This window comes from Camellia sinensis, chromosome 9, assembly GCF_055761805.1.
Source record: "Camellia sinensis isolate YWXY chromosome 9, ASM5576180v1, whole genome shotgun sequence".
Taxonomy (NCBI): Eukaryota; Viridiplantae; Streptophyta; class Magnoliopsida; order Ericales; family Theaceae; genus Camellia; species Camellia sinensis.
Window position 1 is genome coordinate 46226526 of NC_138969.1, and position 24796 is coordinate 46251321.

Here is a 24796-nt window from a genome sequence, read left to right on the forward strand (position 1 = left end):
GTGTTACTGAACATAATCTTAACAGTCGACAAACTAGTATCGAACAGTTCAAACAAAATAACAACAATTAAAAACAACCAAGAATGTTAATGCAAGACAGATAAACTTACCAATGGAATGCTAAAGTCATCAGAATTATTGTCATCGTCCTCCATTAGTAATACATTGAACTTGAAAAGAGTTTTCTGGTTCAAGATTTTTGGTTCAGGAAGATTTATGATGGTGATAAAAAGGATACATTCAAGGTTTAAGAGGATTATAAAAGTAACAGGTTTGGGATTTATGTTAGATGGTTATAAAGAGTAACAAATTTAGGATTTAGAAATGTGGAATACGTGTAGCCTCTAGCAATGATAGAGAGCTCTAATTTTGGAGCTCTAACAAGAGCTCAAATGATGTGTCAAGAGAAAAAAAATACAAAAATATAGGCACTTATATTACATTATATGTGGACTCCACTCCTTGTCACATTACTAAAGCTCCAAAATTAGAATTCTCAATCTTTATTCATAGTTAGAGATGGGGTGAAGGTGAGGAAATTCTATTTCCACACACCAAGTTTCCTTACTCCACATACTTAATGAATTTTTTCAGAATCACAAGTTTATCTTTTAACAAAATTACCGTATCACCCACCACCATCTCACCCACACATCTCACAATTTCTCCATACACATCTCACCAGCCACTTCATCGCCGACCATCGCATCCCATGCCCAAACCTTAACCATACACAACATTTCCAAGTGCTAAAGATGGATGACTATGTGGGGAATCCAGAGGACTACGTCGATGCGGCTGGACACGAAGTGTTGTTGTAGAACTTCACTGAGAGTGATGGCAGTGGAAGAAGAGAAGCACCACCAGCTTCAAAATTAGCCATATTGGCTTTACAAAACACTGAAGATTGAAGCAAAACAAGAGTCTATGGTGTGTGCTATATGTAAGGATTTAGTGAATGTTGGAGAGATTGCCAAGAAATTGCCTTGCGAGCATGGATACCATAAGGATTGCATTTTGCCATGGCTGGGTTCCAAAAATTCGTGTCCTATGTGTAGATTTGAGTTGGAGACAGACGACCTGGATTATGAAGAGGAGAAAAGGAAGAGAAGTACGGGCATTGGTCCTTCAAGTTCTCGTGCTTGATGTCTATGGCTTCGTCGACTCTCTTGGTGGTATGCATTCAACGTCCGTATTGAATTTTATTTTCTTTTTATTTAAATCGCCGGTAGCTGGTATAGCTAGAGTTAAGGTTTTTAGAGTAAGAAATGATAGAAGGAGATGATGTGCACAAAGAAAGTGAGAGTATATTTAGAATGTGAAGTGTGTAGACTGAGATAAAGAAATAAAAATCAAATTACTAAATATGTGTATTAAGAAAAGATGTACACAATGATAATTTAATGGGTGGAAATAGAATTTTCTGTGAGGATGGGGTTGGGTCTATAATATTGTAACTTTACCTCCGGAGTGTAGTGGTATGCGAATAGACAGAAATATCCATTATTGTCATTGTGTCATTTTGGAAACATAGTAAAAAGTCACATTTTTAGACAAAATGTCCAAAAACGTGGCTGCAAAAAACGCAACAAAATCCCTTTGGGAAGTGCCAAAAACGCAGTCCTAAAATTACAGATTAGGGCCTATGAAAAAAAATAAAAAAATAAAAATTTTATGTTAGGTAAGGGTATTTTGGTCATTTTAATTTGATTTGACACCATAAATAAATATTAAACTAAAAAACAAAAAATTAATTTTTTACCAACTTCTCAAATCACTTCCAAAAAAATCAAAAAACTTGATAAAAAACAAAAAGCCAAACTTTTACCAACTTCCCAAAACAAGCCATTGAAACAGAACAGCATGGTTCAGTTGTTGGGTACACCAGAGAGCTGGTTACCATGTGATCACACCCTTTCTCTGAACTCCCATCGAACTTGATAATGGAAAGCCTAATTTCCAACACTCTAAATCGCCATTTGATCCCTCAATTCTCATCTTTTCTTTTCCGATTTCCTTCACTTTCCCGGGAAAATCCGAACTTGCTCAACTTCTCCCACAGGAAATGGCTTCATCATCCCAAAACGTTGACTTTCTGCTCTGCCACAGCCTCTGAATCACTGACCTATGGCGGATGGGATGACCCAAGACTTGGTGGAGACTCAGTTCACTCGGGTGAGTCAAACCAGCTTCGCAATCTTCTTAATTCTCTAGGAATCGATGACAAGAGGTACATCTTTGTGTACCTGTTGGGGTTTGTTTGTGCTTTGGCCATTTCTAGGGTTAGGGTTTCTTCAATTGTTGTGTTCCCAGCCTGTGCTATTGTTTTTGCTGTTGGGTTTTCGATTGGGTTTGTTAATGGGGGACATATGAATGAGTTGAGCTTAATTGGGACTAAGAAAAGGCCAAAAGATGAAAATCTTAAGGTTTCAATTGAGAAATTGAGGAATTTGGTGGATTTGTTTTCTGGGTTTGATGGTAAAATTAGTAATTTAAAGGATGATATAAGAAGAGGTATTGAGTGTAATCATATAACTGTGGGTGATTTGGAGGGTTATGTTAAGGTCATGGAATCAATTGGGTTATCTGCTTTGAATGCTAGAAGTGTTGTTGAAGCTTGTATTGATAGCTTGTTAGTTGAGAACCAAGAAGTGGAAAGAACTTCGAATCAAAAGTCAAGTAGGAGAAGGAAAGATGTGGGTGAAATTGGGTTTGACTTGTTGCAGCTTATTGGTGGTTTGTTTCGAGAAAAGTTGGTTGAATCCAAGCCTTATAAGATGAAAGATAGTTTTAGAAGGGACTTGACGCGTGTAGAGTTGAATGATCAAGGTCAAGGAAATGTTTTAACTCATGAAGTTGAAGAGAATGTTTTAAGTTCAGTGGGTAATAATAATGCAGGAAATGGAAATGCAAGTTTTTTCGGAGAGACATATAGTAAGCCTTCCCGGGAGGGAGCCGAAAAGTTTGCCAATGAAGCTAGAAGAATAAATGTACTTGTAGAACATGATAAAGTTAATTTTGCAGATGTGGGTAGTCATGATAAAAGAGCTTTAAACACCAAAGAGTATAGTTACCAAGATAACAGATTACGTTTTGTGAAAAATCACCGGATCTCCCTGAAGATGGGTCATCATAATGAAGTTGAAACGTGGGAATCCCATAATGACCGCCTTGATTCTGTGGATTTTGATGTCAATTTAAAGCATTTGGAAACACAGGCATCATTTGAACAAGAACAGATATTCCAAAAAACCAACGGAAGTTACAGGCCTACTGATAAGAGGGGGAATAATGTAGAGAAAGAAATTTACAAATCTCAGAGCCGGGAAGACAGAGTGATTCCCAATGATAATCCCAGTTCATCTTCAATGGTTTCAGATGATATAGTATTCAATAGGTATCTTATGGAATCTAATGCCCTTCTAAAAGAAGCCAGAGAGTGTTTGAGGGCTAAAGGAAACGAAGGGCATGTTGAAATTGTATTACACGAGTCTGCAAAATTACTCTCTAAAGCCATGGAAATGAAGCCGATGAGTTTGTTGGCTGTAGGCCAGTTGGGAAATACGTATCTTCTTCACGGAGAACTAAAATTGAAAACCAGTCGCAATTTGAGAGCTCTACTTGAAAGCCATGATCCCGTATCAATTCACAAACAAGGTAAAGTACTCAAAGGACTAGAAGATCAGATTGCGAGCAAAGATAAAATTGCATCTGTTCTAGTTAATGTTTGTGAAGAGTGTGAAGAACTGCTTGTTGAAGCTGGAAGAAAATATAGACTGGCCTTGTCAATTGACGGAAATGATATGAGAGCCTTGTATAACTGGGGTCTTGCCCTTTCCTTCCGTGCACAGTTGATTGCAGATATTGGACCAGTAAGCATTGTTCTTGACGTGGTTGGGTTGTTTTTCTTCTTATATTTTTTGTTAAACAACTTTGAACTTGAACAAGCTGAATTGGGTTTTGGAATCAGTCAATTAAAGGAATTCTTTCTTTTATAAATTTATTGACTATTGGAATCAGTCAATTAAAGGAATTCTTCTCTCTTTCTTTCTCTAAATAATGGAAATACAATACCTTCCTTACTGTTTCATTGACATGAATATGTCTGAAGTTGCTTTGATTAGACGTACGAGTTAACTTTAACTTTTATATTTCTATGTTTAACTATGTCTTTATCAATTTCAGGAAGCGGCTTTTGATGCAGACAAGGTTTTCTTGGCTGCAATTGACAAATTTGATGCCATGATGTCCAAAAGCAATGTTTATACGCCTGATGGTATGATAATTTGCTCTTTATCAGCCAAGTACTCTTTTGAAGAAATATGCAAATATTAGTCAAGTATTCTTTTTGTCATCCTGATGTGCTTATTATGATGGAAATTGGGAAATCTAGTTACTATTTTTTGATAAATGAAATAGGAATCGGTATAAACCAAAGAGAATGGAAAATGATTGGTTCCGTGGTTGTCAAATGTGCATAATTCTTAAGTCCAACAACTTCTTAAACTCTGGAATATCATTTCCCTAGGAACTTGATTGAAAGCAACATCTGGTGTACTTTGAATTGAAAAGAAATTATGGATGTGTTGCCCCATGCACCTTTTTATTTGTTGATATAAAACTTAAATGTTATTATAATAGAAAAAGACATCTAAGTTATTGTCATTCTCTTAGACAACAAGCATAACGTGCATGCAGCTTTAGGCCTCGTTTGGGAACAGGCTAATTTAGTAACTTTTTGGCTATTTGGCTAAAAAGGTAAGTAAAAAAAGCTTGTATGTTTGGGATGACTTTTTGGCTAATTACGAAAAGAAGTGCAAAAAGTAGAAAGAAAAGAGAATTTTTGACTTTTTGGTATGAGTTGTTAGCTTTTTAACTAATTTAGTAACTTTTTGACTAATTGACTAAAAAAGTAAGTCCCCAAACGGGGCCTTAATGTCTTTTACAACTTTCTTTTCTTACATTATAGTATATCTAACATGAAGATGAAATCAGATTTGAGTATACATTGCCTGAACTTCAACTATTGATAACATTGGTGGATTGCAGCTCTGTTTAGATGGGGCGTGGCATTGCAGCAAAGATCTCAACTTCGGCCAAGAAATAGCAAAGAGAAGTTGAAGTTACTACAGCAAGCGAAGAGGCTATATGAAGATGCACTTGACATGGACTCGGACAATCACCAAGCAAGAGAAGCATTATGTTCATGCATATCAGAGCTCGGTTTTAGGAACTAATATTCTTCTTCTGTAAAATGCTGCCGAAATATGAATGCCCATTATTTCATTTTTCCTTTTTATTTCTTCTTCCTTTCTTCTTTTCTTGATGCTTGCCAAATGCAGAGCAACTAGGGTCAACACCAATTCCTTCTTGGCCATCCTTAACATAATGAGATAAACTTTGACATATGAAAGATGTACAAGCAATTACTTCACATATTTTGGCTCTTGTTGGATGTGCTAAGTTTTGAAGTATGTAATATAGCATACATGTAAATACGATATTGTTTTACCTGAATAATGTTATGGTGGATTATATGGCGAAGCACTCCATTTTATTGTGAGAAGTCTGATGTTATGCATTGTTTCATTGCTTCATGTATCCACTTTGCCCTATCTATGAATGTCTGGTTGCTAAAGAAGTTAATTTTTTTTAACTAAAAACAAAGCTTTTGCTTGTTGGCTTACTTAGCCAAAAGCAGCTTATTTAGCCGAAGCTAAACGGGGCATAAGTGCAGTAATCGTAACTGTGTATGGTTGTTTCCTTTTGCAATGCAGCCAGATTCTCATGTCCTACTGTTCCAAGTCTCTTCGGCCTGATTTTGTAGTGAAGAAATGGCTTGAAAGAGTGGACATACGGACAGATGATTCCCTGTTTTTTGCAATCAACATTATTAAAAAAAATATGAAAATAGATTAACATACTATAAATTCTAAAATTGGTAAAAACAAAATAAAATTTAAATAGACAAAAATTATCTTGTATTTTTCTTTTTTCTTTTTTTAATCTTTTTTCTCGTGAGATAGATCATTCATCTAGTTATTACTTAGCCAAATTCTACCGATGAATTTGTGAAAAGAAAAAATAAATAAATTGTCACATTCTCCAATCTTGATGATATATGTGGCCATATAATGAGTAAGATAATCCTATAGAAACATAGGGACAGTTTGGAAAGAGGCTAAAAAAGTCAGCTTTTTAATTTTTTAACTTTTTTAATAAAAAAAAGTCAATTTTTTTAGCTAAAGAAGTTAACTTTTTTGTCAAAAAAGTTACCAAAAAAGTCAAAAAGAAAAAAAATTAACTTTTTACTAACTTTCCAAAACACCACATGCTTTGTATATCAAGAATATCATTTCACATTATTTTGGTTTTTAAGTCCCGTATGAAAGCTTTCCTAGTGGGTAACCAGAAAATACCCAGAATTTTGTTTCAATGGTTAGGATTCACTTGAAGGATGGATCCCACAACAAATCCAAAATATGGACCATAGATCTCAATTCTTGACAATTATCTGGGTATTTTTTTCTGAGATCATAGACTTTTTGATAAATCTATCTGGAGTCTGATTCACATCTTAAAATTTTCAAATATTTAAAATATTAACAGTGATATAAATATTAAAATATGCAAAACTCATTATTCAGTACATCAAAATTCCCATAGAAATAACCAAGAAAACCAAAATAGTTCAAGAACTTTCAATAAGTTGTTGGTCTTGGCTTAAATTTGCCAGAAATCTCCGTTATTGCTTGAATGTATTCTCCCCTTTGGGTTTTTATCCGGCAATGCTCCGAAAAACTTTCAAAATTCCGGCGAATGTCACAATCCCGACTACACTATAGTCCTCATCAACAACCCAAGCATAATTCACGCGATGTGCAAGCGCTTGAATCATCACTGCCACCAAAGAACTCCATGGCCAACAAACAATCACCTCCGACCTCCTCGCCGCAGTATACCGCCCCGCTCCACTGCTCTTACCCAACCCAAACTCTTCATCAGAAGAACAACTAGATTGTGATGATGGTGAAGAGAAAGATAGTTCCTCAATAAATTCCAAAATTGCTCCCAAGTTCTTCTCTTCCAACCTTGCCTTCATCAACTGAACCAAGTCCTCCGGAGGACCACCGTAGTCAATGTAAGCCATTAGATCCCCGGCAGAAAGGGTTGTGATTGCTCCAACAACTGCCTCATTGCAACAAGCAAGAGTGTAAGGCGATATTTCTCCTATCAATTTGTTGCATTCATCGACAACTCCAATTGATTTTTGTTCGGTGAGGAGGCGAGAAATGGAGTCCAAGGCAGAGGATGCAGGGTTGTCGTAGTAGATAGTCATGATATCGGTGTCAATGATGTTGAGCGACTCGATTGTGAATGCTGGTAGTGGGGAGAAGACGCCGATGGAGTTGAGGAGGAAGCGGACCACGTCTTCTTGAGTTAGCCAACAATATTCACGCCCGTTGGGGAGGGTGGAGGAGACGAATGAGGACGTTTTGTTGAGGAGCTTCTTCCTTGAAGTGATGCTTAGATTGCTCTCAATTGGCACAACCAAGTTTTGGGTGCCTTCAAGTATGTAATCTATTGCCTCCAATAAGCTGAGAAATTAAGAACAAAGAAAACAAGATTTAAAGATGGTGTTTAACAAATTGACATGAAATTCAAAATAGCAGTTTTTTTTCCCCCTTCCTTAGAAGTGGAAGATCTAATTGCACTTGAGGGTGCACATACACCAACCAAAAAAGACCTTGTCAAGTTGCATATTCACCCAAAATTGAACTTACATGTTGTAAAAAAACATGAAAGCATCAATATGTATATGATTTAATAATAAAAAAAGGGATCAATATATGATTTAAAGAAATAAAAGCAAACATAGAAGATCTAAAACCTATTTGGTTGTGTTTTTGTTTTCTTCATTTTTCATTTTTTGTTTCTTGTGTTTTTGAAAACAAAACAATGAAAAGTATGAAAACATTATGGTTTTCATTTTTTTGCAAAATTAGTCTCTATGTTTTCATTTCCAGAAAATGAAAACATAACATGTAAAACGAAAAAATGAAAACACAACCAAACATGTTGTTCAATGTTCTTGAGATAGATCTTAAATTTGAGTTATTTACGAACTGTACAATTAAGGAGGAAATAGTAACTAGGATCAAGTATTATATACAAAGGAAGCTCTTGATGAAAATTCTTGTTTAAAAATGCAAAGTAATTGATATCCTTTATCCAAGAAACAATCTTTTTTTGGAAACATGTGAGGTAGAGATTTACTTGGTCATTAACTTTACTTGGGATTAGACGATATGGACTAACAAAAATAAATAAAATTTTTCTATTTTTTTTACCAAATCAAAATTTCAAAATTCAATCAACAGGATAAATCTGGCTAAAAGGGGGAAAGTCATAAATTTGGAGGGAAAAAAGTTACATCCACCCAAAAGTGAGCTGGTGCATTGTGGTCCTGTCCTACTATATTTTGAAATGAATCTGAACCACCTATTAATTTTGTATACAATTCTACACTCATGAAAATGTATTGATTGAATTCGAAAACAACAATCAATTAATCAAATTCAATTGACAAAAACAAACCTAGAATGAGGTTCCAAATGCCTGACGAGTCCAGGAACCTTCGGAAGGAGATCAGAAACAGGCGTTTGAAGGGCCAACAACGGATTCAGCAGATTCTTTTCTCCGCACAGAAAACAAATCACATCAACCAAACAAACCTTGCCGACGCATCTACAACCACCACTTCCGCCGCCAAAATCAGACCTCGAATGTTCACAGCTCCATACGCTTATATAGCTCTCGCCGGACCTCTTCAGCGCCGACAAAGCATCGGCGACGGTGGCGGAGATCGGTAAAGCCCTCAGCGCCGGCTTTCCAAGGCACAGATCTGAAACCTCGCGAGCCAGAAACCCAACTGCCATGCAAAAACGGATTAGATTGTGTGAGAAGAGAGAACTTTTTTCTTCTTATTGGTGTGTTTGGGAGGAGAGAAAATTTCTTCTTTTTTATTTTCTGTGTGGGAAGAGAGAGAAAACTTCCGAGAAAGAGATATACAGAGAGAGAGAAAATATAAGAGGAGATGAGGTGGTTATTAGAGAAGAGGAGGTGGTCGTTGAATGGTGATGGAAGACACATACCCATATTTAAAGGCAGGCATACCGCTATATACAGTCATTTTTATTATTTATTTATTTTTTAAATTTAATTAATTAATTAAAAAATTTTTGGTCAATGTGGTGACTCATATGTTGGTAAAAATCATTGCAATAATAATAACGTTCAATCTGCTTAGAAAATATGAGAATGAATTTGAGATGAAAAAGAAAAGGAATCAGACTTGTCTTCAGTTCACAATTGGACAGTGTTGTTAGGCTTGTGAGACTCATCACGAGTTTTATTTTGATAATCTGAATTGTTTAATGTGTAAAACTCGTCGAACATTTTATTTCTGTAAAAAATTATGTTGATTGGATATCGATAGTTATTTGATCGGATTAGTTTTTGTCAACAATTTATTTTAAAAAATATATTTATTGTTGATAGAAATTTGATCCGATCAAATAGCTATCGATATCCGATCAATGTGATTTTTATAGGCAGAGTACTTGACGAGTTCTACATACTGAATGGTTCTAATCATCGAAACAAGACCTGTGTTGGGCCTCTATGGGTCCAACAACACGCTTCAGTCCGATTTCAGACTAGAGAGAAACCTGGGGCAAAGAAAAAAAATATATAAAACTAGATAAAATATAAGTATATTTTATTCACATTTCACCTACATTTTTTCTTTCTCTTTCTAAATCCATTCCCAAATCTCCTAATCAAACACAATGTTAGTGTATCAACTAACACACTAACTAGATACAATATTAGGTAGATCATGGTAGGGGGTGGAATTTACATATACGTCTTGTGTATGAGTGAGTATATTATTTGATACACTAATTAGTATTTCCAATATTACTGTCTCCCCTTGCCTTTTTATTTCTAGAATTTGTGATAGTTTCTTATGATTATGTTTTTGTCCACGAATATTTGTGAGCTATTTGTTCTGTGAGGTGTATAATAATGTATTTAGAATTTTTGAAGATAAAATAAATATTATTTGAAGGGATCATAATAATAAAATAAATTTTAAATTTTAAAATAAGTTGCACAAAGGATTAAAGTGTCCAACTAAAATTTTAAAGCGCATTTAAAGCCACTCTACAAGGTATTAAAGTGTTCAACTAAAATTTTAAAGCGCATTTAAAGCCACTCTATACGTTATCATTTACGGCTCTAGTACAGGGCCCGAATATGTAAGAGCTTGAATGGCTCAAAACTAGTTTCCCTTCCAAAAATTGATGCACGTGGAGCTCACGTGTTCTATCAAACTAATGAAACAAAAACAGAGCTCACGTTTTGGATTTTTTTTCTTTTTTCTTTCTCTGTTCTGAGAGGAAGAAGAAGAAGAAGAAGAAGAAGAAGAAGAAGAAGGGAGGGAGCTGAAAAATATTCTATACACAAATCAAAAAAAAAAAAAAAAAAAACAACAACAACAATAACACCATCAAATCAGATCTTCTCTTCATCTTCTCCCCTCTCATCCCATTAATACAGCATCATCAATACATTAATACAGATCCTCTCATCCCATTAATACAAATCCAACAAATATAGATCTATTTCTATACACTACACAGACAGATCCAACAATCACAAAAACAAAAAAAAAATATTCTATACACAGATTATCAAAAAAAATAAAAAACAACACACATATATATATATATATATATATGTATGAGAGAGAGAGAGAGAGTTAGGATGAGAGGACTTGTATTAATGTGCTTGCTTTTTCTTGCCATCAAAACAAATACAGATCTATATATATATATTCATCTTCTTCATCTCCTTCTTCTCTTTCTCTCCCTTTTCTCATCTTTTCTCCTCCTCTCTCAGCTCTACCTGCTCTATTTCTTCCTTGTTTTCAAAAAGGAAAGGGAACGAAAATAAAAGGAGGAAAAAAAAAAAATGAATTGTTTTGAGTTTCGAGTCGATTCGAGCCAACGAGATTTCGAGCCCTCAAACATTTTTCTATCATTTATAATTTTGGCATCATTTGACAAGTAATTTTTTTATTAAAAAAATTGAAAGTCAGAAAAGAAAATTATAAAGTTAAAAATTTAACCTTATTAATAAGGGTCACGCATCAATTAATAAAATTTAAAATTATCTTAATTAAAAAAAAATTAAAAATATTATTCTTTATTGTATAAAAAAATTAAAATTATCACTAAAAATAATAAGGAGGTGTGTGGATATTAACTTTTTTAGTGACTTTTCAACTTTAAAAAAAAAAAGTGTAAAAAAGTAGAGAAAATAATTTGATAATTTATAATAATTTTTTTGAATACAAATTTAAATTCCCAAACGAGACCTTAAAATAATTTTAAAAAATCAAAAATTTATTATAAATTATCAAATTATCCTCTTTATTTTTTAATATGTTTTTCTGTGAAAAAGAAAATAAAAAAAGTATAGATTCTTTCCGGTCTACAATGGACTAGACAGTGTTGTTATGCTTGTGGGTCCATCACGGCTTCTATTTCGATAATTCAAATGTTTCAATGTGTAAAACTAGTCGAATATTTCATTCTTATAAAAAATTATATTGATCGGATATTAATAGACATTTGATCAACATATATTTTTGTCAACAATTTATTTTAAAATCATATTTACTATTGACAAAAACATGATTTGATTAAGAAATTATTAATATCCCATAAATGTAATTTTTTTAAAGATGAAGTGCTCAACAAATGGTACACATCGAACAATTTCAATTATTAAAATAAAATTCGTAGTAGATTCTACAAGCCCAATAGCACCACAAAGTAAATTAGAGAGAAGCGTCATCCATAATAAAAAATAAAAAATAAAAAATCCCTCCCAAACACGCCCTAAGTTGCCAAACGCAGCCTCGTCAGCTTTCGACCTTGAAGCATGAAAACCGTGAGCGGACAGTCCACCTCCCACCTGAACGTTCGGAAAACATCGCTAAAGTGAATTTTGTTCAGGATCCATGGACTCACATCCCTCATCTAGCTTAAAAAAAAAATAATGATAGGGATTTAAAAATTTTATAAAAAATTTTATGAAAACTAAGGTCCGTATAAATTCTTGTATAAGATTTTTAGTATAATTTTTAATAAAATTTTTAAAATCTCTTATATTTTTGAAAAAAAAGTACTCTATTTCCCGAAGCTTCTACATTCAAATAGTAGTTGCGTTTGATATTTCCTCATCTCATTTTATTGATCTATATTTTTATTTTAATTTATCTTAAAATATTTATCTACTTTTTATTTTAGAATATTAAATTTTGTTAAATTGTTTCTATAAATTATTTTAAATACATTTTAAAATTCAAATAAAAGGACAATGGTAAGAATTGTATGGGTATTTTTCTAACCACACTGCCCGCCTAGTAATCAGCTGGAGAGTACCGGCAGAATAGATGGCTTCAGCAAACCTGTAACAGAAAGAAAAGGTTCCGACGGTGGCTCTTCCACCCGAGGGCACTCCGACGATCAAGTCAGTATATCTCTCAAAGATAATCAAGTGCTAAACTCACAAGCTTAAGCATAAAACTGTGTACCTTAGACTCACGAGGGTGCCTGTCTTTTATAGCCAACTCAATCCTAGTCCCACTAGAAGCATGACTTCTATGGACTCCCATTCAGTACTTACTTTGGATTCCTCAAGAGATAAAGATAAATTCCCTAAGAGTTTTATCTTTATCTTTGCAAAGTCTTCTCTTTACTCTATGATTCCTGTCCCTTATCTTCTATCCATTTATCTCGGATTTCGATATCTTCGGAGATAACCTCGGCCTTGCTGAGATAACCTCAGCGTTACAACCTGGACACGTGACACCTCAGCTGACACGTCGGTGTCACCTTGCCACGTGTTGGTATTCAGAAAATACATCCCCACAACTGCCCCATAGGTTCTATTACCTCGGCATTCTGAGGTGATGGAACTTATATCTGTATTGTCTTCTAGTACCTCGGCGTAAGAACTCTTCGGCCGAGATTGTCAAGCCGATATGTCTTGTTTTCAAGAACAAGAACTCGAATGAACTTTCCCCCGCGTATGAGCTGTCATGCATCACTTCTTAACCGTTTCTCTTACGCGTCTTTACCTTATTGGTCCGTGTTTGTGACGCGCTTATAAACCACGTTTTCCCTACGTACGCCGCTTGACATATGCGCTGCTCCAGGCGCATTGATTATCTTTTGCCGCCGTTTTTAGTTTTTGACAAAAACTCTTCCTTTTTCTTTCATTTTTTCGCTACTGCATTTGCTGTTTCTCTCTCTAAACTCATTCTTTCGAATCCGCCATTGCTGAAGCTTCCAAGCTCTGTTTTTGTCTTCCTAGCGGAACTTTCGTCATTCTGCCACATCTGTAACTACCGACTGATTTCGGCAGTCCTCACATCGGCTTCATTTTTTCTGGTAAGCAACTGTTCATTCTGATTTCAATTCTTGATCATTTCTGGAATCTCCTGTTATTACTACCTTGCTCAAATATCTATTTTGTGAATCATTCATCTGAATGTGTTTACTCTTTGATTTGGCCCTTGCCTATACCTTGAACACACGCACCGTTGCACCACTTCACTGTATTTTTGCCACTGATCTTGGTCCTTTATTTCTCGTATTCTTCAAGTTCTTGATAGTCCATCCCTGTTCTTGTTTCTGAAACTTCGCCTTTGTTTTCTGTTTTTTGTGTCTTTGCCAGATCTCTACCTTCAATTTTTACTTTCAATCTTTACCTTCATAGATTTAGGTTTGGGATTTGTCTATAGAACCTATCAATTCTTAGGAAAAAACTGAAACAATCCTTACCAGCATATACCTAGGGTTTCGCCGAGGTCCGATAATCCTCTTAAAAGCATCTTCTTTCTGAAACCTAGCCCTTTGATTTTAGGCCGACGTTATGGGTATGTGGAGACATAGGATAGACACCCCGACCAAACTTGAGTACTTTAGGCAAGAGTTCTCTATTCCTGCCAATGTCCATCTGAGGCTGGCTGAAGATAACGACTCCATCATGCCCATAGATGATTCAATGCCCTTTCCTATAGTAGCTTTTACTGAGTGCGGACTCCGGCTCTCACTTAACATTCTCTTTCGCGAAATTCTTCACTTTTACAAGTTGAACCCTATGTAACTTTCCATAAACTCTTATCGAGTGATCAATGGCATCATAGTTTTAGCTAGGCAGGAGAATGCTAGGATCACCCTTACCGACATTCAGTACTGTTATACCATGTGCCCCCTTAACCTGAAGGAAAAAGGCTTCGTCTATTATCTTAAGCCGAGGTCCACTGAATTCAAAATTGTAGCCGACCTCCCAGACTCCAACAAGGGGGCTGGAGATGACTATGTTATTGCTTCGGAAAATTGGGAGTTTGGCGCAGATGAGGACGCCCATCTCTACCCTCTTCCCCGATTAGTTAAAGAGGGCAAGGGTAAGAGCCTAGTGTCAATTACTTAGTTGTTTCTTTTTCAAGTCTTCAAAACTTTGTCTGTTTCTAATGTTTTGTTCTTCTTGCAGATGTTTGCAAGCCACCAAAGGATTTTCGCCAGTCCTACGTTCCCAGCAAAGGCTTAAAGAGGCTTCTAGATCTGCCAATCCAAAAGCGCAAGGCTCCACTGGTACTGAATTTTATTCTGACGTACAAGTCTACACTGCCCGACGTCCTGAAAAGAAAGAAGAAGAGCTTATCTCCTCCCTCTGCTGCCACTCCACAAACCGCATCAACATCTCGGGCTGATCAAGGGTCAACCTCTGATCCAGCCGATCAACCATCAACTTCAGCCCCATACTTAATCCCAATACCAGAAAGAAAACGTCGGCGACGACTTGTCAAAACTGCTGAGATGGGTCGCCCGAAGCTTGTTGCCCAAGATCTCCTAGCCGACCTCCCAGTTGATGTTGATACTGAACCAACCCAATCCATGCCCCCACCAAAGCCAAAAAGAACAAAAAGGGCTCAACCAAAAGCCAAAGTGACTCAGGTTGAATCTGAGGACACTTTGCATATTTCCAAACTAACTGAGAGTAAGAAGACTTCTTCTGCTCCTACAAAAAGGTCTGCTGAAACCCCACCCTCTGAGTCCACACAGTCAAAGAAGCCAAGGTCGGCCTCAGCTACTACCTCGAGGTCCAAGAAACCGGATGTCCCTTGGGCTCCCAAAATTACTTTGGAAGACAGGCTAATTATGTCCAGTGAAAGCGCCGACGACATAAATGTCGGCGTTGCCCTCAGCACGGTGTTGCTTCTTCCGGGTGACCTCGAGCGAATGCTGAATATAGTGGGTATGAGAATTACGCTCGAATGCTCCAGCACTCCGTTCAAGTAAGTGTTCCTTCTTGGAACTTTCTACTTTCTTTCTGTTTCATACTTAAAATATTTTCTAACACTTCTATTTTCTTTCAGGCCATCCAGCATGCCCATTCGTTTTCAATGCAAGCTTTTGAAAATCGGCAAAGATTGGCCGACATGAAGAGGGAGGTTTCTGCTCTGAAAAAGGAGAACAAAACTCTCGAATCAAAGATGAAAAAACTGGAGGACCAAGCTGAGGCCGCCACCAAAGCCCAAAGTCTAGCCAAGGAAAAAGCCGAATCTGCCGAGGCTATTAAGAAGGTCACCGAGGCCGAGGACAAAAAGGCCCAAGCGGAAAAGGGACTTCAAGATGCTTTATCTACTAAAGATGCTGAAATCAAGGCGGCCGACGAAAAGGTCTATGCTCAAGGAATGGCCGACGTTACAGAGGAATACAAACTACAAGTCAGGCAGGCGTGCAACAGGGGCTTCTCCCTTGGTTGGATGGCCCTTGCAAAAAAACTTAATCTTCCTGAGAATTCACCATTGCGCCAAGCCAAGCTGAAGATGAATCTGAGTCTGAATCTGAGGATGAGAATAAGGATGATGATGAGGCTTTGGTAAGGAAGCCCAAGGACGCTAATGAGACCAGGTCCCCTCCTCAGGATGATCAAGTCCTAGACTTGACTCAGGAGGAGGATGATGAGGTTATCAAGGAGACCACTCCTGAGCAAGCATCATCTGATGTTCCTCTAGTCGACAGAAGTCTTGATCAAACACTTGCCGAAATGATGTTGAGTTGGCGGCAGAAAAGATTGCCGAGGTGGTTCCACCAGAATCCTCCGAGGTTCCAGCCCATCCAGCTGTTGATGCTGAAGGAGCCTGACTCCAATGTCTTTCTTTGTTTGAACATTTTTATTTTTCTGTGTTCTGGACAGTGTAAGCTTTCTTTTGTGGCCGATGTGCCTATCTTTGTTATTTCGAAACAATTTACTTCTGTAGTGCCTTCTTTTGTACACAACTGCAACTGTTTTTCTATGGATGCTTTAATCTTTTCATTTCTCTTGATTTGTTTCTGCATGGTTCTATACTTAGAATATTTTGTATGCCTTTCATATTTTGCCACCCTTGTGCAATCTTCTCGGGGTTACATATCTCGGGTATAATAACTACAAGCTTTACTTCGGCAAGATACTGACCTACAAACTTTTCATAAATTTCAACAAGTGTAAGACATATACTATTCAATGTCAACTTTGCGAATGTTTCTCAATGTTTCAATCAAGTGTTTAGACAGTGATCTTAGTCTAACCTACTTGTAAATTGCTACCAATTTCAACAAGTGTTATCATATACTGTAAACTTTTCTTAAGTTATAACAAGTTTTTAAGCAATGATCTACTTGTAAATTGCTACAAATTTCAACAAGTGTTTAAACAATATACTTAGCTTTTACGTCAACCTGCAAATTGTTGTAAATTTTAACAGATGATCACATGTCAGCTTAACATTATCTTGTAAATTGCTATAAATTTTAACAAGTGTTAAGCATCTTCTTTGGTTGGACCAACCTGTAGGTTGCTATAAGTGTGCAAACTATAACCTCGGCTTCACTTCGACTTGTAAATTGCTACAAATTTCAACAAGTGAAGAGAAACAGTAATCTCGGCTTAACTTCAATTTGTAAATTGCTACAAATTTCAACAAGTGAAGATAAGAAATAATCTCGGCTTAACTTCAACTTGTAAATTGCTACAAATTTCAACAAGTGAAGATAAGGAATCAGCTTAACTCCAACTTGTAAATTGCTACAAATTTCAACAAGTGAATTAAGGAATAATCTCGGCTTAACTTCGACTTGTAAATTGTTACAAATTTCAACAAGTGAAGATAAGGAATCAGCTTAACTCCAACTTGTAAATTGCTACAAATTTCAACAAGTGAATTAAGGAATAATCTCGGCTTAACTTCGACTTGTAAATTGCTACAAATTTCAACAAGTGAAGATAAGAAATCAGCTTAACTCCAACTTGTAAATTGCTACAAATTTCAACAAGTGAATTAAGGAATAATCTCGGCTTAACTTCGACTTGTAAATTGCTACAAATTTCAACAAGTGAAGATAAGGAATCAGATTAACTCCAACTTGTAAATTGCTACAAATTTCAACAAGTGAATTAAGGAATAATCTCGGCTTAACTTCGACTTGTAAATTGCTACAAATTTCAACAAGTGAAGATAAGGAATCAGCTTAAGTCCAACTTGTAAATTGCTATAAATTTCAACAAGTGAATTAAGGAATAATCTTGGCTTAACTTCGACTTGTAAATTGCTACAAATTTCAACAAGTGAATTAAGTGTCTCTGTCTTCTCTCTGCTCCCAATGTGAACCTGAGTTCTACTTGGGTTCTCATTATTCATGTCAGAAATACCAATATGTAACTTTATCAATCATATGTGTTTTAAAAAAAAGGGAAAAGATTTTATTGATGACATCGGCCAAAAATGCTGCACATCTAATGATAGAAGAATTTCAAATTACAAGTGTTCCAAGGTCTTGGCAGTGCTTTGCCCTTGTTATCTTTAAGCCGATAAGCTCCATTGCCTAATACCGAAGTAATTCTGTAGGGTCCCTCCCAGTTTGGGCCAAGCTTGCCCTCTCTGGGATTTTTCTTGTTGCCGACGACTTTTCTCAGGACTAGGTCGCCGACTTGAAAATCTCTTGGATTGACCTTCTTATTTTAAGCTCTAGCAAGCTGTTGTTGGTATACTGCGAGCTGAATTACAGCTTTCTCTCTTCGTTCTTCCAAAAGATCCAGATCTCGGGCTAAGAGTATGTCATTTGTGCCATTCTCTACTCCCTGGGTCCTTATCCCTGGGATGCCGATCTCCAATGGGATGACTGCTTCTGTGCCATAAGCCATGGCAAAGGGGGATTCCCCTGTTGATCTTCTCGGCGTAGTCCGATATGCCCAAAGTACGTTGGGCAACTCGTCTACCCACTTTCCTTTTGCTGCCTGCAGCCTCTTCTTTATTCCATCCAAAATTACTTTGTTGGATGCTTCTGCTTGCCCATTACTTTGGGAAAAACTTGGTGTTGAAAAGTAATTCTTGATCTTGAATTTCGCACAAAAGTTCTTGATGAGTTTGCTGTCAAACTGCGTTCCGTTGTCGGCGACTATTGTTCTTGGAATCTCGAATCTGGTGATGATGTTTCTCCATATAAAGTTCTTGACGTCCACATCTCGAATTTTGGCAAGAGGTTCTGCCTCTATCCACTTCGTAAAGTAATCTGTTGCTACCAGCAAGTATTTTCTCTGCCCAGTTGCCTAGGGAAGTTGCCCAACAAGATCCATGCCCCATTGGGCAAACGGCCAAGGGCTGAATACTGGGTTTAGGTCAGCAGCTGGCTGATGTATCAAAGGTGCAAACTTTTGACATTGTTCACACTTCTTCACGTAGGCTTCAGCATCCTTTTGCATGTAGGGCCACAAATACCCCTGGATAATGGCCCTGTGGGCTAATGATCTGCCCCCAGCGTGGCTTCCACAAATCCCTTCATGAATCTCGTATAGAAAATCGTCAACTTGCAAAGGGTGTACGCACCTTAAAAGGGGTCCAGTGAAGGACCTTCTGTAGAGATGGCCCTCTGTTGTCAGACTGAATGTGGCCGACTTCAATCTGATTTTATGTGCTTCCTTATGGTCTTCTGGCAGCTTTCCCTCTTTTAGGAATGCAACAATTGCATCCATCCAGCTTGGCCCCATGTCCACACACATTGCTTGCTGCTCTTTGCTCTTTAGTTCTATGCTCGGGCCCGACATAGAGTCGATCATAATTGTTCTTGTTTTTCCAGTCTGCATTGAACTTGCCAGGTAAGCCAACGCGTCGGCGTGGGTGTTGTCATCTCGGCTAACTTGGAGTAGTCGGCAGTTCTGAAATAGGGCTGCTAATCTGATGACTTCTTTTGCATATGCCGACATCCTTTCGTCCCTGGCTGCAAATTCTCCTGTTGGCTGGTTAATAATAAGTTGTGAATCACAAAAAATAATTACCTCATCTGCTTCTGCTGTTGCCGCCAGTTTTAGCCCTACAATTAATGCTTCGTATTCCGCTTCGTTGTTTGAGGCCTTGAACCCTAAGCGGATGGACTGTTCTATAATTTTTCCATCTGGAGATATCAGCAGTACTCCTGCCTCTGCTCCTTGTCGGTTCGAACTTCCATCGACAAACAGTCTGAATGAGTCGCCGATGTAGATGCTGCAGGGTCTGAGTTTTTCTTTCCTTTGCTCTTTTGCCTTTGGCTGGGATTCTCCTTGCTTGCTGGGACAATGCTCATCCTGGCTCAACGGAGCCCGATGTTTGGTGGTTTCGGGCGTGAATTCTGCCTCGAAGTCGGCCAAAACTTTGCCTTTAATTGTTGTTCTCGGCCTGAACTCCAGGTCATACTGGCACAGGGCTACTGCCCATCTTGCTATCCTTCTTGTTAAGTCTCCTTGCTGTAACAAGGACTTCAGTGGGTGCTCTGTTAAGACCACAATTTTATGCGCCTGAAAGTAATGGTTCAACTTCTTTGAAGCCATTACTAAGGCTAGCATTAATTTTTCCAGTGGTAGATACCTTGTTTCTGCGCTGGCCAAGGTTTTGCTTACATAGTAAACAGCCTTTTGCTCCTCTTTTTCTTCTCAAATTAGTACTGCACTGACTGCGTGTTCTGAAACTGCCAAGTACAAAAACAGTTCTTCTCCTGGTTCTAGATTGGAAAGAACCGGAGTTGTGGTCAAGTACTTCTTCAGGTTGGTTAAAGCGGCTTCGCATTCTTCTGTCCACAAAAAGTCTGCGGCTTTTTTCACCAAGTTGAAGAAGGGTCTGCACTTATCTGAGCTTCTGCTGATGAATCTGTTTAGGGCTGCGGCCCTTCCAGTAAGCATCTGAACCTGTTTTGCCGACGTCGGGCTCTTCAGCTCTAGGATGGCCTTGATTTGGTCTGGGCTGGCCTCAATGCCCTTTCGTGTTACCAGATATCCTAAAAATTTACCTGATCCAACTCCAAACGCGCACTTTGATGCGTTGAGTCGGAGCTGGTATGTTTTGAGTATATCAAAGACCTCTTTTAGGTCGGCAAGATGACCCTTGGATTCCTTGGTCTTCACGACCATGTCATCGATGTAGACTTCTACCGTTTTGCCAATCAGGTGCTTGAACATCTTTGTTACTAACCTTTGGTAAGTTGCTCCTGCGTTTTTTAACCCAAAAGGCATTACCTTGTAACAGTACAGGCCTTTAGGGGTGATGAACGCGGTCTTCTCCTCGTCTGGAGGGTACATGGCAATCTGGTGGTACCCCCTGTATGCATCCAGAAAACTCATCCTTTCATGCCCTGAAGTAGCATCTACTAGCTGGTCAATCTTGGGCAGAGGAAAGCTGTCTTTGGGGCAGGCTTTGTTGAGGTTGGTAAAATCTACACAGACCCTTCATTTGCCGTTTTTCTTCTTCACCGCTACTGTGTTGGACAGCCATGTTGGGTAGTGAACTTCTCGGATGGCCCTGGCCTCCAGAAGTCTATCTACTTCTTCCTCTACTGCTTCGATGTGCATCAACGTCGGTCTTCTGGCTCGTTGAATCACAGATTTTGCCGACCTGTCGACATTCAGTCTGTGGCAAGTGACCTCGGGGTCAATGCCAGGCATTTTGTAAGGTGTCCAGGCGAACACCTCTATGTTTGTTCTCAAAAAATCTTCCAGTTCTCTTTCCTCTTCTTTGGCTAAACCTGAGTCGAGAAGAAAGAAGCGTTCTTCGTCGCCCTCCTGGACAAGGATTTTCTTTAGTGTCTCTTCAGTCTTTTCGGCTGGCTCCTTGCCGACATCATCTAGGACCTCCATGTCTTTGTCTTCAATCTCTGCCTCTTTTGGCTCTCGAATGCTGCAAGTAGACTTCATTGTTGCCATGGAGTAACTTTCTGCCTGCAATTGATCTTCTCTGACTTCTTCAATCCCGTTCTCTGTTGGGAACCGTAGTAGTTGATGCAATGTTGAGGGAACTGCCCCCATTGCATGTAACCAAGGTCTTCCCAAGATGATGTTATATGGCGAGGGTGTGTCAATCACCATAAATTCTGTCTTGATCTTCTTAGTACCAGCTTGTACTTCCACGCTTGTTGCGCCCAGTGGCCACGTCGGCGTTCCATTGAAGCCGACCATAGGGTTGCTGGATTGTTCCAGGTTGTCAAGATGAAGGCCCAGCTCTTTGTAACATCTGACGTACATGATGTCACAAGAGCTGTCTTGATCTATTAGGATGCGTTTTACTTGGCACTCCCCGACCTGGAGGGATACTACCAAGGCATCATTATGCGGATGCTGGACCATCTCTAGGTCGGCTTCAGTGAAGGTTATCATCGGTCCTTGGCATTCTTCAGGCCGAGGTCTTTTGTGTCCGACCTGGTTTACGTGCTGCAGGTGTTTTACTCTTTGGGTTTCTCCCCGTATGTCGCTTTCGTTCACTTTTGAGTGGATTACATTAACCACCCGTGGTCTTCCTGCCTGTGGTTGCTGTGCTGGGGGTGGCGATGCTGCTGGTGCTTGAGGCAATCTTGCCTATTCTTCTCTTGTCCTGGCTTCATTGACCAAGTCCCTCAGGTGGCCTTGTCTTACCAGGTCTTCTAAGTGTGCTTTTAAGGCTCTGTAACCCTGAGTTGGGTGTCCTTCTTCATTGTGGTAAGCACAGCGTCTACTAACGTTTCTTCCCATGAATTCCCCTGGTGCTCTTGCTGGAGCTCTGAAATAGGGTTGGTTTCGTATTTGATCCAAGACTTTATGGATAGGGATTCGGAACACCGTCGTTACTGCCTGTTTACCCTTCAATTCCGTTTCTTGTTTGGTCGGCCCGTTGTTACCTCGGCCTCGCTTCGGTGAGCCGTTTCCCTTCTCCTGCTTTATCTCTTTGTTTCCCGATATATCTTCCTCGGCTCTAGCGTACTTCTCGATTCTCACCATGAGTTCTTCCATGCTTTTTGGCAATGTTTTTGCCAAAGACTTCCGTAGTGGGCAGTCATCTTTCAGGCCGTTCTTGAAAGACACGACCGCCACTTCTTGGTTGCATTCAGGTATTCGATTGAACACCTCGTAGTACCTCTTCGCGTAGGCCCTAAGGCCTTTTTCCTTGGTGATTCTTAAAGCCATCAGGGCGTCGACCCTCAAGGGCTGTAGTTTGTTCGTTACAAACCTGGAAACAAACATCTCGGTTACACCTTCCCAGGTCTTTACGTTTCCTTTCGGTAGTTTATGGAACCAATCGGATGCAATTTCTCCAAAGGATGAGGGGAATACTTTACAGAGCAACGGCTCATTCCCACTATATAATGCCATCGAGTTCAGGAATAGTCCAACATGAAAGTTGGGATCTGACTTACCATCATAAATTTGGAACCTCGGTATACTGAATCTCTTTGGTGCTTCAAATTTGTCTAGTTCCACCGAGAATGGTGTTCTCGGCTTAACTAGGGAAGTCACCTCGGCTTCAACATTCTGTTGCCTCTTTTTGAGGTAATCCCTCAAGTCTTCTTTACTCCTACCTGGAGCTTGGCTATCTCTGGACTTCAATCTTTTTGGCATACTACTTTCGGCCTCGTGGTGGGCCCGTTTCGATCTTTCTCCATGTGTTGTGTCAAAGCAGAGTGTTTACCCTTGAACATGCTGATGTTCTTTGGGCCCTAGATCCTTCATGTGATGTGTCCTTCCGGACTCTTCTTGCCTCGGCTCCTCTCGTTCGACTTCCCTGGAAGGTCGGTGAAAGTGCCTTCCACTCCTGGTGTGCTGACGGGCTTCGGGAATTGCTTTCCTTCCTCCCTTCTGGGTATTAATTGCTGGCATCGGCGTATCTTGCAGCGGGTATGGTGGCTGCATAACATTGTTCTGCATCATGAAGTTGACGACTGAAGGTCTGCCAGTTTGTTTGCCAAGTCTTTTACTTCCTCATCCCATCGTCGGCACCTATCCCTCCATACCTGAAGGTTATCTTCGTTATAATACTTGCTTTGGTCTGTCCTCTTCGAAGTGTCGTTCTCCTGGCCGACGCCTTTCTCTCCGTGGCCCTGGCCATGAGTTTCTGTGTTGTGGTTGTCTCCTTCAACGTTAAGATCAATTGGTCTGCCACTCCCAGCAGGAGTGTCGCCCCCACTGTTTTCCCTCTGTCCGTCACTGGCCATCTATTCTTCTAAGTTCCCACAAACGGTGCCAAATTGTATGGGTATTTTTCTGACCACACTGTCCATCTAGTAATCAGCTGGAGAGCACCGGCAGAATAGATGGCTTCAGCAAACCTGTAACAGAAAGAAAAGGCTCCGGCGGTGGCTCTTCCACCCAGGGGCACTCCGACGATCAAGTCAGTATATCTCTCAAAGATAATCAAGTGCTAAACTCACGAGCTTAAGCATAAAACTGTGTACCTTAGACCCACGGGGGTGCCTCTCTTTTATAGCCAATTCAATCCTAGTCCCATTAGAAGCATGACTTCTATGGACTCCCATTCAGTGCTTACTTTGGATTCCTCAAGAGATAAAGATAAACTCCCTAAGAGCTTTATCCTTATCTTTGCAAAGTCTTCTCTTTACTCTAAGACTCCTGTCCCTTATCTTTTATCCATTTATCTCGGATTCCGATATCTTCGGAGATAACCTCGGCCTTGCCGAGAAAACCTCGGCGTCACAACCTGGACACGTGACACCTCGGCTGACACGTTGGTGTCACCTTGCCACGTGTTGGTATTCAGAAAATACATTCCCACAAGAATATTTCAAAATTTAAATTAAAATGTAATAATTACATATCTTTTTAATAAGTTAAATTTTCTATAATGGACAAATAAATTAAGACAGAAGGAGGAGATATAAGTATGGTATGATACTAATACCTAGGGGTGCGCATAGTGTGGTTCAAACGATTTGATAGTAAATTACAAACTGAATGACGAATTGATAGATTGACAAACCATGATTTGAACGATTTTGGACGGATTGACGAATTAAAGAATATTCTAACCAATTATTAACATTATATAATATATAATACTAATTTACATAATACTTTTCATATATATAACACAAACTAATTTTATATAATATGTTTCATATATAACTACTGATTTGTAATAAATTTCACATCTTAAATCATTTACATTCATTTTTACTTTGATATTTCATTAGACGTTTAAAAATATATATGTATTAATTATAACGGAGCGGAGCGGTTTCGAAAACGGATTATAAATTATAAAATTTAATCTGCTGTTAATAGATAGAACAGTATGAATTAATACGAATCGATACGATTTTAACAGATTTGATAGTATTTTGCACAACCTTACTAATACCAAACCTTTTTTGTCTTCAATCTA

The 24796-nt window shown here is 38.5% G+C and overlaps 2 protein-coding genes across 2 annotated transcripts; one reads left to right on the forward strand and one right to left on the reverse strand.

The window, feature by feature from the left end:
* Positions 1–1837: 1837 nt before the first annotated feature.
* On the forward strand, positions 1838–5566 carry LOC114287002 (uncharacterized). The gene is made up of 3 exons (XM_082888546.1): positions 1838–3872; positions 4186–4276; positions 5050–5566. The coding sequence occupies exons 1-3, from the start codon at positions 1944–1946 to the stop codon at positions 5235–5237; spliced, it is 2208 nt and encodes a 735-aa protein (XP_082744672.1). The 5' UTR covers positions 1838–1943; the 3' UTR covers positions 5238–5566.
* A 1025-nt stretch (positions 5567–6591) lies between these two features.
* LOC114287003 (CBS domain-containing protein CBSX5) lies at positions 6592–9251 on the reverse strand. Its single transcript, XM_028230243.2, has 2 exons — positions 8599–9251; positions 6592–7598 (listed from the first exon to the last, which is right to left on the reverse strand). The coding sequence occupies exons 1-2, from the start codon at positions 8937–8939 to the stop codon at positions 6779–6781; spliced, it is 1161 nt and encodes a 386-aa protein (XP_028086044.1). The 5' UTR covers positions 8940–9251; the 3' UTR covers positions 6592–6778.
* Between the last annotated feature and the right edge of the window lie 15545 nt (positions 9252–24796).

Coding starts and splice junctions, on each gene's coding strand:
- LOC114287002 (XM_082888546.1), top strand. CDS start 1,944: ATGGAAAGCCTAATTTCCAACACTCTAAATCGCCATTTGATCCCTCAA. Junction 3,873..4,185: donor TGATTGCAGATATTGGACCA/GTAAGCATTGTT, acceptor TATCAATTTCAG/GAAGCGGCTTTTGATGCAGA. Junction 4,277..5,049: donor CAATGTTTATACGCCTGATG/GTATGATAATTT, acceptor GGTGGATTGCAG/CTCTGTTTAGATGGGGCGTG.
- LOC114287003 (XM_028230243.2), bottom strand. CDS start 8,939: ATGGCAGTTGGGTTTCTGGCTCGCGAGGTTTCAGATCTGTGCCTTGGA. Junction 7,599..8,598: donor CATTTGGAACCTCATTCTAG/GTTTGTTTTTGT, acceptor TTAATTTCTCAG/CTTATTGGAGGCAATAGATT.